The sequence below is a fragment of the Rhineura floridana genome, chromosome 1, assembly GCF_030035675.1.
Source record: "Rhineura floridana isolate rRhiFlo1 chromosome 1, rRhiFlo1.hap2, whole genome shotgun sequence".
In the NCBI taxonomy this organism is placed as follows: Eukaryota; Metazoa; Chordata; class Lepidosauria; order Squamata; family Rhineuridae; genus Rhineura; species Rhineura floridana.
In genome coordinates, this window is record NC_084480.1 from 53,219,447 (window position 1) to 53,234,920 (window position 15,474).

The 15,474-nt window shown below is 43.9% G+C and overlaps 1 protein-coding gene across 2 annotated transcripts in view; it reads left to right on the top strand.

The window, feature by feature from the left end:
• The window catches only part of XRCC4 (X-ray repair cross complementing 4), a 201,539-nt gene extending 200,720 nt beyond the window's left edge, over positions 1-819 (top strand). The window contains exon 9 of one of the 2 annotated variants that reach the window (XR_009761877.1): positions 549-564. Coding sequence is in view for 1 of the 2 variants with exons in the window: in XM_061621930.1 (XP_061477914.1) it covers positions 549-657 (109 nt within the window). In the remaining variant the exon portion in view is untranslated. Of the gene's footprint in view, positions 1-548 lie in introns of both variants that reach the window. The other variant, XM_061621930.1, reaches the window with a different exon arrangement.
• Positions 820-15,474: the final 14,655 nt, after the last annotated feature.

Sequence of the window (15,474 nt, forward strand, 5' to 3'; positions counted from 1 at the left end):
TTTGCAAACTGAAATTGACTTTTAGCATCTGAAAGTATTTTTTTAATCTCAAATATTGGTAGAGCTCAAGAATTTGAAATTTAGGAATTTGCCCCTAAAGGTCAAAATACTAGAAAATGGCTATGAATCTCACACAAAGAAAATGGGGGGAGGGGGGAATCTAGCCAATATTCAGCTATGTCATGCAGCAGAAACTGATCTAAATACACTTAGCTATCTTTTCCATTGGCTTGCTTGCTTCTGCTTAATTCCTTAAGTTGGCATCACAGGTTAGATTGCAATTTTGAATATTTTACCAAGAAAGAAGGGGACACAAATTTAAATGGAAAAGTGACATTTTAACAATTGCAACCTGAAGAATGTAATTGATGGTTTTGCCATAGATCAGCAAGCAACACACATTCTTCCTCCCTAAACTAGTATAGTCTCCAAATGCACTATTAGAAGATATACTTCCCTTTTATGTGTCTTTATCTAACTTTGTTTAAAAATAAAGTTATACCAACATACATTTATATTAATAAGATCTATCTGCTTTACATTTCTAGACTTGATTCTTCTCCAAAATCGTCAAGCAAGCGCTTGTCATCAAAAGGGATACCGTCAGAGGCAGAAGAAGACACTTGTGATCCTGAAGATCTCTTTGATGATATCTAACGAATGCAGAAGAAGACTGTGACCTCACTGCAAGTCATTAATCTCCAATTAATTACCTGTCTGTCCCAAAAAGAACACTTCTATATAGAAAGGGGGATTATTTGTTCTTTGAGATAATATTTTAACAATGGTTTATCTTTTTCTAATAAAGTTGTTTTGTGCGATCCCTCTTCATCATCACTTTTCACTCAAGATGGTTTGTCTACAGTTAATTTGTGAACAGAAGCAGATCTTCCTTCAAGGTTAGGGAGGAAAAATAACCAGACCACCAAAGTGTCAGCAATAAAAACAGTGAGGGAAGATTAAAGACTGCAGTCCCTAGTTTCTGGCAGAAAGGTGTCTTATAAAGTCTATAACATTTTTTATGGGTAGGAGTAAGATATTTCCCAGATTCAAGATTGGCAAATCCTTTCTCATTTGTGTCACTCTAGTATATTGGATGGAATCAGATGGCATCTTTCCGTTTGTTCATCACTTTTTTACAAGTCCCGTGGTGAAAGCTGGTCATCTGTAGACTCCAGTTATACAGTGCTCTAAGCTACTATAGTAACATTTGGCTACCTGCCTTGCTCAAGCCTATGCTATACAACCTCTCCACTGGGTTAGAACTGTCATGCAAGGTGTATTCAAATTACCATGCAGTAAGTGACTCTCTCTTTGTATCCAAACCATAGAAGCATATCTGCAGAATACTTTTTTGTTCCAAGCAATCTCAGTGGAGTTATTTTACCAAGTTGTAGGATACTACTTCCTACAACAGATGGAAGCATAGTACAAAACAAAAGCATCTCAGCCTTCCGCTATATTCCTCAGATGTACCACTTTTTAGTATGGATCTTATTCCAAACTACAAAAGTCATACTATGGTGCCATCAAGGGCAAATAATGCCAGTTGTGAAAGAGAGCAATAGAAGGTAACACAAATAAAGAGGCAAATATTGCCAAAAATCACAGAAAAAATGTGCATTGTTTTAACTACAAAAATAGTTTTGGAAAACAGTGAATAGTTTCAGCTCAGCCTTAATCCATACTAGTTGTTACTGGGGCAGATTGTGAGTTCAATTTGGGAAGACGCAAGAGAAATGCCAAAATTAACAAGATCATATTTGCTACATGGAACTCCCATTTCAGCAATCACAAATTTATGATTCTACATTCTTCAAGACCCCATGGTTTCTGGTTTTTTTTTTTTTAAGTTTAACATTTATTGCCACATTTTATAGGAGGAGGAAAAGGAAAAGGATGATGAAGAGGAAGACTAATTAATTTAAAAATAGATTGAAGCCAAGTTGTGAAAGAACAGAAATACGGATGAAAAACACTATTTCTATAAACAGTGTGCAAGATTTTGGGTAAAGCAGAAAAGGGATACAGTCTCTTGCTAAAAAGATGTAGCCTCTATATTAAGACAAGATACAGATCAGAGATTAGCTAATAGGTAGGTTATTATCATATGCTCTCCAATTTATATAATAATATTCAAGAAATAACAAGAAAACACACTTTTATTTTTTAAATCTTTGGACTCATATTGGCTACAACTCCATACAGTTACCCATCCTGGAATCTCAAATAAGGTGGATCCAGAGGAAGTTAGTCATGAATTATAGCTATGACCAACTTGTTTCATCGATTTCAATGAGACTAAATTATGACTAACTTTCTTTGGATCCAACTCAATCTTTTCCTAGGGATTGCAGCTATAGCTTTTCTCTTTTTTAATGCTTTTTTAATGCTTTACAAGTAAACATTTGCCTAGCTATATACAATTGTCATTGCTTTTTATCAATGCCCTGCCAACAAATGCAACAACATGCAGTGATTATATGCATCTTCTTCAAACAATTAAAAAAAAAAACTAGCCAATGTTGGAGAGTTTGGCTTTGGGCTAGAAAAATCTGAGTTCACTTTAGTGCTGAAGCAAAATGCACTCTCCCAAATTTGCAATCCAATTCACAGGATGTGAAAATGGGCGGATCATTTTTCAAGGTTACCTTTGCAAGCAGGTTTTTTTGTTTGCTTGCTTGCTTACCACCATTGTCTTCCCCAGAGTGCCCTTGCAAAGTGGAAGTAAATTTTCCAAAAGTATTTCCCAAGAAAATGGCAGCCACTGGCTGGCCACCACAAGGAGTCCTGACACCGCTGTGGTGGTGCAACAGCAAAAATGAGTTAAACAAAAAATAATCTCACCATTGCTGCCAGAAAAAGTTATGCCTCTGAAAATGCTGAGGAATTTTTCTTTCCCCTACCATGAAATCTACCCCTTGTTTGGCAGTACCCTTTTTTTGCACACCCCAACCTTTGAGTCAACATTTCTCATCACAGAACATTTGACTTAGCTCAGTCTTTGCCAAACTTGTGCCCTCCATATGTTTTGGACTAGGGCTGATGAGAGTTGTAGTCCAAAGCATCTGGAGGGCACCAGGTTGGCAAAAGCTGGCTTAGCCTTAATTACATCTCCACTCTGCTATGACGTTCACTGGGTTACCTTGAACTAGTCACTTCCCCTTCCCACTTTCTCCCAAACCTGTTTTTCAGGGTACAGTGTTCCTTAAAAGTACGATACAAGTGTGACAATTAACACATCTGTCTCTTGAAATAAAATAGTTGTGTGGTTTTTAACTCTTTTGTTACCCCACCCTTAGCTTATTTATACAGCCACGAGAGTGGCTGTATACTATAGCCAGTGTGGATTTTTCACATTCCACAATGTTAAATTGCAAATTCCCCCCAAGCCGTTCTGATGCTTCCTATAAGCTCATTTCAAAACAAAACCTTACAAATCTTATAGTCCTGAACTCAGAAACGCTTGCTTAACAACACTCTCCATTTTCATGACGATACATAAAACAGTCAGAGAGAATCGAGAGTTCAAAGTCTATGGAATTTGCTCCCACAAGATGCAGTAATGGCCACCAGCTTGGATGGCTTTAAAAGAAGATTAGACAAATTCATGGAGGACAGGGCTATCAATGGCTACTAGCTGTGATGGCTGTGCTCTGCCACCCTAGTCAGAGGCAGCATGCTTCTGAAAACCAGTTGCTGGAAGCCTCAGGAGGGGAGAGTGTTCTTGCACTCGGGTCCTGCTTGCGGGCTTCCCCCAGGCACCTGGTTGGCCACTGTGAGAACAGGATGCTGGACTAGATGGGCCACTGGCCTGATCCAGCAGGCTCTTCTTATGTTCTTATGTTCTTAAAAAGAGAGAGAGAAACCCCAGAGCCATTTTGGACTTTTTTCTCTGAGTTCTCATAATCTTTTGAAATTCATTAAAAATCAGCCATTTTCACAGAGTACCTGTAATCCTAATACTGACCTTGCCCCATACTCTGACCTTCATCTTCTGCAGTTTAAAAGTAAAAAAAAAAATGCCTGGCTGATTTTTAATTAATTTAAGAAATTTTGGCTGGAAGCCAATGATAACACGGGGCATGCTCAGTAAGAACCAACTGTCAGTGTTCTAAAAGCCTCGCAGCTGCTGGACTTGGCTATTTGGGGCCACACCCACACCAGACTTTGATTTCACTTGAGACAGTCATGGCTTCCCTCAGAGAATCCTGGGAAGTGTAGTTTGTGAAGGGTGCTGAGAAGAGATTGCTATTCCACTGACAGAGCTCCAGTGGCCAGACTGGTTTAACAGTCAGCCACTCTGATTGAAGGTCTGTGAGGTGAGCAAGGTGTCTCCTAGCAACTCTCAGCACCTTTCACTAACTACACTTCCCAGGATTCTTTGAGAGAAGCCATGACTGTCCAAAGTGAAATAAAGGCCTGGTGTGGATGTGGCCAGGGACAGCTTTGGTTTAAATTTGGGTGGGAGGCTACATGTACCTGCTGTAGAATAAAAAGGTGGGGGAAAACTCTGAAAAGCAATGATACTGTTCACAATGTTTTCCTTTTGGAAAGGGGCTTCCCTTCTGCCCAGTGCCCACCCACCCAATCTCCTCCACCTCCCCTCCTTGCCCCTCCCCCAGGTCAGTGTTGGACTACGACCTGGGAGACCAGGGTTCGAATCCCCACAGCCATGAAGCTCCCTGGGTGACCTTGGGCCAGTCACTGCCTCTCAGCCTCAGAGGAAAGCAATGGTAAAACCACCTCTGAATACTATTTACCATGAAAACTCTATTCATAGGGTCAACATAAGTCGGGATGGACTTGAAGGCAGTCCATTTCCATTTTCAAACATGATTGCACAGAAATAAATCCCATTGAACTCAAAAAGTATGCAAACAATCAAACCCATCCTCCCTTTGCGTCCCACCTATCCCCTCCCTTTTGCACCTTCCCTTCCCCTTCCTTTGCCCCTCCCTCCCCATCCCCTTCCTCCTCCCCATGGTCGGTTTTACCTATCTTAAGCATGATTACATGGAAGTAAATACCACTGAATTCTATAAGCATGCAAATGATCAACCTGCCGTCCCCTCCCCCTTCCTTTGCTCCCCTCCAATACACTCCTTCCCCTTCCCCCTCCCCTTCCTCCTCCCCCATGGTCAGTTTTTCCTATCCTAAGCGTGATTGCATAGGAGTAAATCCCATTGAACTCAATAAGCATGCAAATGATCAGACGTGCTTTTCCCCACCTTCCCCTCTCCTCCCCTCTTCCTTCTTCCTCCTCCCTTGCCCACTCCAGCCCTCCCCCCCGTCAGTTTTACCTATCCTAAGCATGATTGCACAGGAGTAAATCGCACTGAATTCAATAAACATGCAAATGATCAAACCTGTCCTTCTCCCCTCCCCATCCAGCCTGCTCCCATCCCAGTCCTCCCCTCTGCATTTCCTCCCCTCCTTCTCCCCTCCCCATCCCCTGTGGTTAGTTTTGCCCTATCCTAAGCATGATTGCAGGGGAGTAAATCCTACTGAACTCAATGAGCATGCAAATGATCAATCCATTCTCAGCAAACTTGCACAGGATCCCATTTCTTACCTCCCAGATTAAAAAGCAGGGAAATTCACTAATAGGCAAAAAAAACCTTGCAGTTTAAGAATGTAGCTATAGCCCACTGATATTTCTGTCAAGCTTTAAAAAGCAGGGAAATTAGGCAGCTATAGTTAATGCACCAGGGGAGCAGGAGACCTGACCTCTCTGAGATATTGGACTGCCCTACAAATTTGTCAAAATGCAAACACAATTTGGGCTGGTCTTTCACAGTCCAATTGTCAGGCCCAGGATGAGACTCAGGAACCAGACCAGGGGTTGTAAGTAATTCAGTTTTTATTAGAGTAATGTCCAAACAAAGACTGCGTCTTCTCATGAAGCAGTACAGAAATACAGGTCCTGCAGCATTGAGAGAAAGTTGACAGAGCAAGGAGCTGCTTCCCGCTTGTTCTTTAAGAAGGGGCCAAACGGGCGCGCAACCTTTCGCTCCTCCTTAACTGCCCCTCAGGTACTACCCGCCTACCCCCCCTTCTCTCTTGTCTTTTCAGATGTCTTCATGTGCGCGGCGAAGGGGGAAGCATCAGCCCCTCCTCTTCTGAAGTTTCCGATTCCAGTATGGGGGATGGGGGGGGCTGATGGTAAACTGCCTTGCGGCTTTTCTGCCTTGGGCAGCCCTCCCTCTTCTCCCTCCTGTTTTGAGCCTCGGAGAAGGGGAGGCGTGGGAATGTCCAGGGACGCTTCTGAAACTCCAAAGCTCTCAGGCTCTCCATTGCTAAGCAACCCTATCTCTGGCATTTCCTCTGCTTTGTCTTCGCTCCACTCGGGCGAAGTTGCTCCCCCTCCTCCCTGCCATCCGTCTGAATCCCCTTCTTCCAACCCCCCGGGACCCCAACTCTGCCTCCCGACATCATCCCCTCTCCCAAGCTGCCCCCCCCTTTTGCTGACTTGGGGCGGTGGGGAAAACGTTGATGGAAAAGTTTTACCAAGTCTGGAGCATGCACGTCAGCTGCATCTTCCCATGATCTATCAGCCGGGCCATAGCCTTTCCAGTGAATCAAGTACTGCAACTTGCGGCATCTTATTCTGGAGTCTAGGATTTCCCCAACTTCAAACTCAATTTGCTCATTTACCAGGAGCGGAGCTCCGGGAGGCTCCTCCGGCCGTAAATCACTGGGAGGGGCGGCTTTTGTTAACAGGGATCGATGAAACACAGGATGTATTTTAAACGTGTCAGGTAGCTTCAGTCGGTATGCCACGGGATTAATTTGAGTTTCTATTTCAAAAGGACCCACCCTCTTGTCTTGTAATTTTCTACATTTACCTGGCATTTGGAGGAAGCGGGTGGACAGCCAGACCCGATCTCCCAGCTGCAGGGGGGGGGCTCCTTCCTGTGCAGGTCAGCAACTCGCTTGTACTCCGTTTTGCTTTCGTTTAACTGTTGTTTCAACGTCTGTTGCGCCGCCTGCAATTCCCTAAGAAAGTTCTCTGCCGCCAGTACCAGCATCCCCTCTGAGCTGCTTGGAAAGACTTTAGGATGGAATCCATAATTAGCAAAAAACGGGGTTTGTTGAGTGCTGGAATGCAGGGAGTTGTTGTAGGCAAACTCTGCAAAATGCAAATATGATACCCAATCAGTCTGTTGATAGGACACATAACTACGTAAATATCTTTCCAAAACGGCGTTCAAGCGTTCCGTCTGGCTGTCTGTCTGGGGGTGATGGACGGAGGAGAGTTTTAACTCCGTCTGCAGCTGTTTCCACATGGCTCTCCAAAATTTGGCTGTGAACTGAGTTCCTCGGTCCGAGACTACACTGTTTGATAACCCATGCAGCCGGTAGACTTCTTTGATGAATAACTTGGCCGTTTCTTTAGCCTCTAAGGCCCCTGCACAAGGAAGAAAATGCGCCATTTTGGTGAGTAAATCTACCACTACTAGAATGGCTGTCATTCCTTGGGACTTGGGTAAATCAGTTATAAAATCCATGGATAGGTCCTTCCAGGGTTCGTGTGGGACAGGCAATGGTTGTAACAGTCCTGCTGGTTTTCCTGTTTGTGTTTTTGTCCGCAGACAGACAGAGCAGGACTTTACATAGTTTTCAATATCCCGACGCATTTTAGGCCACCAAAAGTCCTTGGCCACGTTCTGAATGGTTTTGTAAATCCCAGAGTGTCCCGCCGTGATGGAATCATGGCACTGGCGTAGGATTCTGAGCCTTAATTCCCCTTCTGGCACATATCTGGCTGTTTTGAACCATAACAGTCCATCCCTCCAGTAGAAAGTTACTTCTGAGTCTTGATCTTGTCCCGTCTCCTGCCTATATCTTAGCATGTCTACATCTTCTTGTTGTGCCTTTTTGAGTTCCTCTTCCCATGAAGGCTGACACGATCCCAACGTTAATTTCTCTGGCGGGATCACGTACTGAGGCTGGTCACCTGATTCACTTTCTTTGAATTGTGGCTGTCTGGATAAGGCATCTGCTCTCTGGTTTTTGGCTTGGGCATGATAAATAATCTTGAAGTTGAATCTAGTGAAGAACTGGGACCATCTTATCTGTCTCTGGTTCAACTTTCTGGCTGTTTGGAGGCTTTCCAGATTCTTGTGGTCGGAGCGCACTTCAATCTGATGAGAGGCCCCCTCTAGGTATTGTCTCCAGTTTTCAAAAGAATCCTTGATAGCCAGCAGCTCCTTCTCCCATACTGTGTAATTCTTCTCTGCTGGCTTTAACTTCCTAGAGAAGTACGCGCAGGGGTGCAGCTCCTTTCCCCCTTGGTCTAATTGCAGAAGGACCCCCCCGATGGCAAAATCCGAAGCATTTGCTTCCACGACAAAAGGGCGGGTCGGGTCAGCAAAGCGCAGAATGGGCTCGGAAGCAAACCTTCTCTTCAGCTCCTCAAAGGCCTTGGTGGCATTCTCTGTCCATTGAAACTTCTTCTTTCCCCTTAAGCAGTCAGTCAGAGGAGCTGTTAATTTGGAAAACCCTGGAATGAACTTTCTGTAATAGTTGGCAAACCCTAGAAACTGTTGTACATCCTTTTTGGTAACAGGCAGGCCCCAGTCCAATATACAACTTACTTTCCCTGGGTCCATCTCCACTCCTTCCGCTGAGATTCGGTACCCAAGGAAGTCCAAAGACTTGAGGTCAAATCCACATTTCTCTAACTTGGCATACAAGTGATTCTCTCTCAGTCTCTTCAACACCGTTTTCACATGCTGATCATGGTCTTCCTGGTTCTTTGAGAACACCAGGATATCATCTAAGTAACAGATTACATACGTGTCCAACAGGTCTCTAAACACGTCATTCATGAATTTTTGAAAAACTCCTGGACTTCCACAAAGCCCGAACGGCATGACCAGGTACTCAAACTGACCATAAGCGGTCAAGAATCCCGTTTTCCATTCATCTCCCTCCTTCATTCTGATCAGATTGTACGCTCCCCTCAAATCCAGCTTCGTGAAGACTTTTGCGGAGCGCAGTTGGTCTAGCAGCTCTGAAATCAGGGGCAGCGGGTAGCTGTTAGGGATGGTGATCTGGTTCAATGCACGATAGTCGTTACAAGGTCTGAGTTCCCCCCCTTTCTTTTTCACAAACAATAGTGGCGCTCCAGCAGGGGACTGTGAGGGACGTATGAATCCTCACCTCAGGTTTTTATCCAGAAATTCCTTCAAGGCCTCCCTCTCAGTCTCTGTGAGCGAGTAAATTTTCCCTGATGGGATGCTGGCTCCTGGCACGAGATCAATCGCACAGTCGTAAGGGCGGTGGGAGGGTAGAGTCTCTGCCTCTTTTTCATCAAATACATCTTTGAATTCCTCATACTTCAGCGGCAGGGTCACTTGCTCGCTCTCCTGCGCTGCCACCGCCAAGGTGTTCATGATTCCTTCGGGTTGATAGTTCTCCTGACAATACTGTGAGGTGAACCACACCACCGCCTCCTTCCAACTTATCTTGGGTTCATGCTTTGCTAGCCAGGGCATTCCCAGAATCACCTCAAAGTTTGAGAGATCTGACACGTATAGCGAAATGAACTCTTCATGCCCAGGGATTTGAAGTTTCACTTCCTCCGTGGCTTGTGTCACCCCTCCTGACTTCAGGGGTCTCACATCGATGGTCTCCACAGATAGGGGAGCGTCCAGTTTCCACCAGGAAATTCCATGACGCTTGGCTAGCTTTGCATCAATAAAATTTGTGGAGGCTCCACTGTCAATCAAAGCAGTAGAATTAAACACCACTCCTCTGGAAGTTGTAATCTGAATAGGTAAGACCAACACCCCTTTTGAGGGAGGTTGGATCGTTGGAGGGCCTTTATACAACACGGCCCCCAGTCCACCGGCCTGCACGTGGACTGGGTGTTCTAGTTTCCCGACGGCTCGGCTTTCCCCCCTTTCAGTCCACAGTCTCTGGCCACATGGCCCGGTCTTGAACAATAAAAGCATAAACGTTCTCGACGTCGTCTTTCCTTTTCTTCTTCTGACAATCTTAGCCTAGCCCCTCCTTGTCCCTCAGTTGCATTACCTGCCATCCCTGCAGTGGAAAGGGCCTTGCTGCGAGATGCCGAGGCTGAGTATCTCGGGACCTCCTGCTTCTTTTCCAGGTGTCTTCCTTCCATCCGGTGATCTATCTGTAGGCATACCCGGATTAGCCCTGGCAGGTCGGTGGGAGGGGTGGTCCTGGCCAGCTCATCCAGGATTTCAGCATTTAATCCACTCCGGTACATAAACATCAAAGCGGCATCATTATAACCCGTTTCCTGGGACAAAATTTTAAAAGCGTTAGTGTACTCGGAAACAGTCCCTTTAGCTTGCTTCAGAGCGCCTAGCTGCCGCGCTACTGTTTCAGCTCTTTGCGGGTCTTGAAACATCTCGGTCATCTCCTGTATAAATCCTCTGTATCTTCTTAAGACAGTATCCTTTCTCACCAGAGATGGAGTCACCCATTTTGCAGCTTCTCCCTCCAGAAGGCTAATCACGAAGGCGACTTTAGCCCCATCGTCTGGAAATTCTGTGTGCCTGACCTCCAGATATAATTCACATTGAGCCACGAAAGTTGCCAACTGATCACTCTGTCCCGCATATTTTGGGGGCAATCCAATGGGAACCTTTACTGCGGCAACTGGAGGGGCTGTTCGCATCTGGTCTATCGTGGTCTTCAAGGCTTGATTATCCGTTTTCAACGCCTTGACGGCTGCTAGCAGGGCTTGGACATCCGTCTGCAAATCAGCTACCTTAGTCCTCAAGAGTTTCACTTCCATCTCGGAAGTGGGGTTCGTTCCCCCCCGCTCCCTTTGACATCTTGTCCCAGTCAAGTGAAGAGAGCATTGAGGGTGATTGAGGTGGCTCTGTCAAGCTGTCAGGCCCAGGATGAGACTCAGGAACCAGACCAGGGGTTGTAAGTAATTCAGTTTTTATTAGAGTAATGTCCAAACAAAGACTGCGTCTTCTCATGAAGCAGTACAGAAATACAGGTCCTGCGGCATTGAGAGAAAGTTGACAGAGCAAGGAGCTGCCTCCCGCCTGTTCTTTAAGAAGGGGCCAAACGGGCACGCAATCTTTCGTTCCTCCTTAACTGCCCCTCAGGTACTACCCGCCTACCCCCCCTTTTCTCTTGTCTTTTCAGATGTCTTCATGTGCGCGGCAAAGGGGGAAGCATCGGCCCCTCCTCTTCTGAAGTTTCCGATTCCAGTATGGGGGATAGGGGGGGCTGATGGTAAACTGCCTCGCGGTTTTTCTGCCTTGGGCAGCCCTCCCTCTTCTCCCTCCTGTTTTGAGCCTCGGAGAAGGGGAGGCGTGGGAATGTCCAGGGACGCTTCTGAAACTCCAAAGCTCTCAGGCTCTCCGTTGCTAAGCAACCCTATCTCTGGCATTTCCTCTGCTTCGTCTTCGCTCCACTCGGGCGAAGTTCCTCCCCCTCCTTCCTGCCATCCGTCTGAATCCCCTTCTTCCAACCCCCCGGGACCCCAACTCTGCCTCCCGACACCAATCCACTTGCTGTGTAGCTTGCAAGAATTTGGTAACGTGTCTCTGAGCATATGGTGAGTGGTGGCAACACCAGCAATCAGCCCAAATAATAGAAAGAGATGTGCTGTGCTGATCTTGTTTTAGCAGGGAGGAAGCAACATTATTAAGACAGTTGATATAGTTGAGATGGTCACTTTAAATATGTCTGATTTCCTTTGCAATTTTAGTGAAGTTTCCGATAGGAAATCATTTTCTTTTGTTTCTATTTCTGTGAGTATGTGAAGTACAGCAACACTGCAAAATTTACACTAAAAAAACGCCAAACATAATTGTGGAATAATGGCACTGACTTCTGCAGAATAGTCTCCAGTGGACCTCAGGAGTGTCTTAGTTTGCACAAGATAAAACAGTGGGAGGTGAAGTATATTCTAGCAAAATTCTCGGTGTGCTCTATGTTTTTAATTGACCATGCCCACCTTGCCTTAAATAAAGTTGTTTAAACATAGCAGGCTCAAAACATGCATCCTCTTTTTTCCAACAGCTAAGAGTCATTGCTGAAGTAGCAACGTATTGTAATCAGTCTGATTTTACATCAAACTGCAGTTTCAGATTCAACTGTTAATGCATCCAAAATAGAAACAGGACATAACCTCCAATTTGAAACACAAAAGGTTGTCTTCACCATCATATGACACTGACCAATAAAAAGGCTTTGAAATTAATAAAAATAAATTTGACACAGATTTGTAAAATGAATAATGAGGGAAATAAATTTTTCTAGTTTAGATTCTCTGTAGAAACACTAGTAAGACAGGAAAGAAGCAAAGTAAGAAGAACACCAACAAACATACAAAAATATAATTATCTTTGGAGATGGCAGGTGTTGCCACCACTCACCATATACTCAGAGACACATGTTACCAAATTCTTGCAAGCTACACAGCAAGTGGATTGGACTGTGAAAGACCAACCCAAATTGTGTTTGCATTTTGACAACTTTGTAGGGCAATCCAATATCTCAGAGAGGAGGTCAGGTCTCCTGCTGCCCTGGTGCATTCACTATAGCTGCCTAATTTCCCTGCTTTTTAAAGTTTGATAGAAATATCTGTGGGCTATAGCTACGTTCTTAAAATGCAAGGTTTGTTGCCTATTAGTGAATTTTTCTTCTCAAAAGCAGGACTATGACATACAGAAGCAGCATTCTAATACTTTATAGTGCATCTACCTTTATTTTAAAAACACCTGTTCCATCTTTAAAAGTCACAATAAATGTAAATGCAAAATCCAAATTAAGATCATTCAGATGTGCCAAAAACTGGGTTAGATTGGTTAAAATTCTGAATCCAGGTTGACTATAGATAAATAAAAATGAATGTTGTGCATTCAGTATTTTATCCAATCTTTCCATCATTTTGAAAGAAATCCTGTCTATGAAATGAGCCAAAATAGAAAGCAGAAACATTTGGGAAATGATTAGAAAGTACTTTTACCATTGAGTGGCTCCTATCTACCTTATACACTCAAGGGTCTTAAGAATCTCCTGTATGGTCAACCTAGTATCTGTCCATTGTTTCTCACATTTGCTTTAGTTCATGCCCTTCTATAAGAAATTGGCCCAGAAATTTCATATAAATGTAATCAGCAGTTTCCAAGTCTTGTTTTCTTTTTAAATAGTGGAGGATATTCCATAATGCTAATTATCCTAGGGTTGAGCACCTATGCAAAGTGCCCCTGTGTGATGTCAAGTCATTTTTGTACTATTTAATTAAAGACCAGCTGAAAGTCCCATCATTTCTGCATATGGTTCTGATTATGCTGGCTGAGCATGAATCCTGTATTGGATCAAAGCTTTTTGCCCTAGTTTTCCCCTCTAACCTTGCGTTTCCATTTTTCTCCCTTCTAAGCTTATACAATGGTCTCTTTCATTTAACAAGACGATTAAAGTGTAGTTTTAAATATTAGCTTTATTTTAACAGTAACCTGGAAGTACAGCTGAACAGGGCAAAGGTAGCATTAAAAATTATGTCTGGGTTGGTGAAAGCAGTCATTCTGGAGGACCAAGCAGGACAGAATGCAGTCAGTTTCTTGAGATTTGCTCAGCACTTGAAAAGAATGGCATGAAAATAAACCCTGCTTGCTATAATTCTGCTCATGAGAAGTCCCTTGAAATAAAAAGAAAGAAGGAACTAGCTTTGGCTGGAACAGTGAAGATGATCAGCTGTTTGGATACTGTTATCGCCTAGCTGGAACAAGGGAAAAAGACAGTCACATGAGAGAGAGATTGAACAGATCTGTGTTATTAAGTCAGCTTGGTAATCCGATTGCTGGTGCTTCCAGGCGAATTGGATTGCATAGGTGCTTACATGTGGCTGTATTATGGTTTCCGAGATATCGGCCGCAATCCAGAGGGTTTTAGGTGCACCCAAAAGCTTGAATAGGATACTTGTCTTTTTCGTTAAACAGTGTGCTCATACACATACTAAGCATGTGGTGTCCAACACTCATTTTTGAAACTGAGTTTTGGAAAGGGTGTCATGATCAGATGGCTGCGATTTGAAAAACATGAGCCCGACTCATTAGCTGTGGAGGTAATAGGTCAATTCCCTGAATTGTGTTTATAATCAGATCTAGTAAATAAGTCACCCTGGAGCAGGGCTGAAATGCAGGGGGGACAGTCGCAGCCCAGACCCAGCCAGAGCCAATCAGAGGGGGTCCCAAGAGGACCATTTGGCCCGGGCCTCAAGCTCAAAGGGAGTCTCAAATTTAGACACTTGATCATTTTTTGGCATTTTATAAATTTCACAACTTTTGTTGTTATTTACATTTATATCCCTTTTTTCAAAAGCACAAGGTGGTGTACATTGTTCTTCCCCTCCTCATTTTATCCTCACAACAACCCTGTGAGGTAGATTAGGCTGTGAGACCTGACTAGGCCAAAGTCACCCAGTAAGCTTCATGGAGAGTGTAGATTTGAATCTGGATCTCCCAAGGCCCTAGCAGTCAAGGCCCTAGCACTCTTAACAGCAGACCAAAATGGAGCTGGAAATAAAAGATGTGATTTGGTTAAAGACATAATTTTTTTTGTTAACTGATACAGATTTTGTTATATTGAGATAAAATGTTCATAAATATTAATAAAAACATATTGGTTCTCATGGCACAAGAATACGGTATGGTGAACATGTCTCTGATCAACTGATTATAAAAACAAACAAATGACTACTCATATATAAACAAACCACTTGTGGTTTTTAATTTTATAAGGGCTAGGAGCTTCAAAACCTGGAGGTGGCCCAGGTTTCTCTGTACCTCTGAGAAGGACTGGACTGAGTTCTTCCCTTTCTTGATAACCACCAACACCACCATTTAGCTATTGTTTTTAGAAGATTATGGGGGTATGATTTAGCTAAAATTGGGGGGAATTGGGGTACATTTCATGAAGGCCCTCACAAGTTTTTTCTCTATCCTTTGAGCACTGCTCTGAAGAGAGATCTGGCTTTGATTCCTCAGCACTGAGCCTGGCCAACTGTCCTTCAATCCAGCCATTGTGCATGCACCACTATCCTGGATCCCTGTTTCATTTCTGTTGCTATGCCTGGGAAAGAGGGCAGAGAATCATTCTGCTAGGCAACTGCAGCTGGGAGCTCAGCTCTCAAATATGTGAATTAAAAAGATTTTCATAATACAAGAGATTTTTTAAGCACATGCAGAACGTCTTTCCTTCATCACCAGGCAGCCTCAAGTAGCTATTGCATTTCTGAGATTGGGAAAGAGTGCTTCTGGTCCAAATAATGTGGCTTCCTAGAACTGATGCCTCTAAATTTTGAGTAATAAAGCACTGCATATTTGGTGATGATTGCTGTGGGTTGCCTAGCAACATCAGTACAGTGATTCCCCTTTCCCTCTGACCCAGCAAAATGAGCACTCTAGGCTGAGAGACAGGAGAGAAAGTGTGGGCTGAATATCCAGGCTTTGGATATGTTCAAAAAGA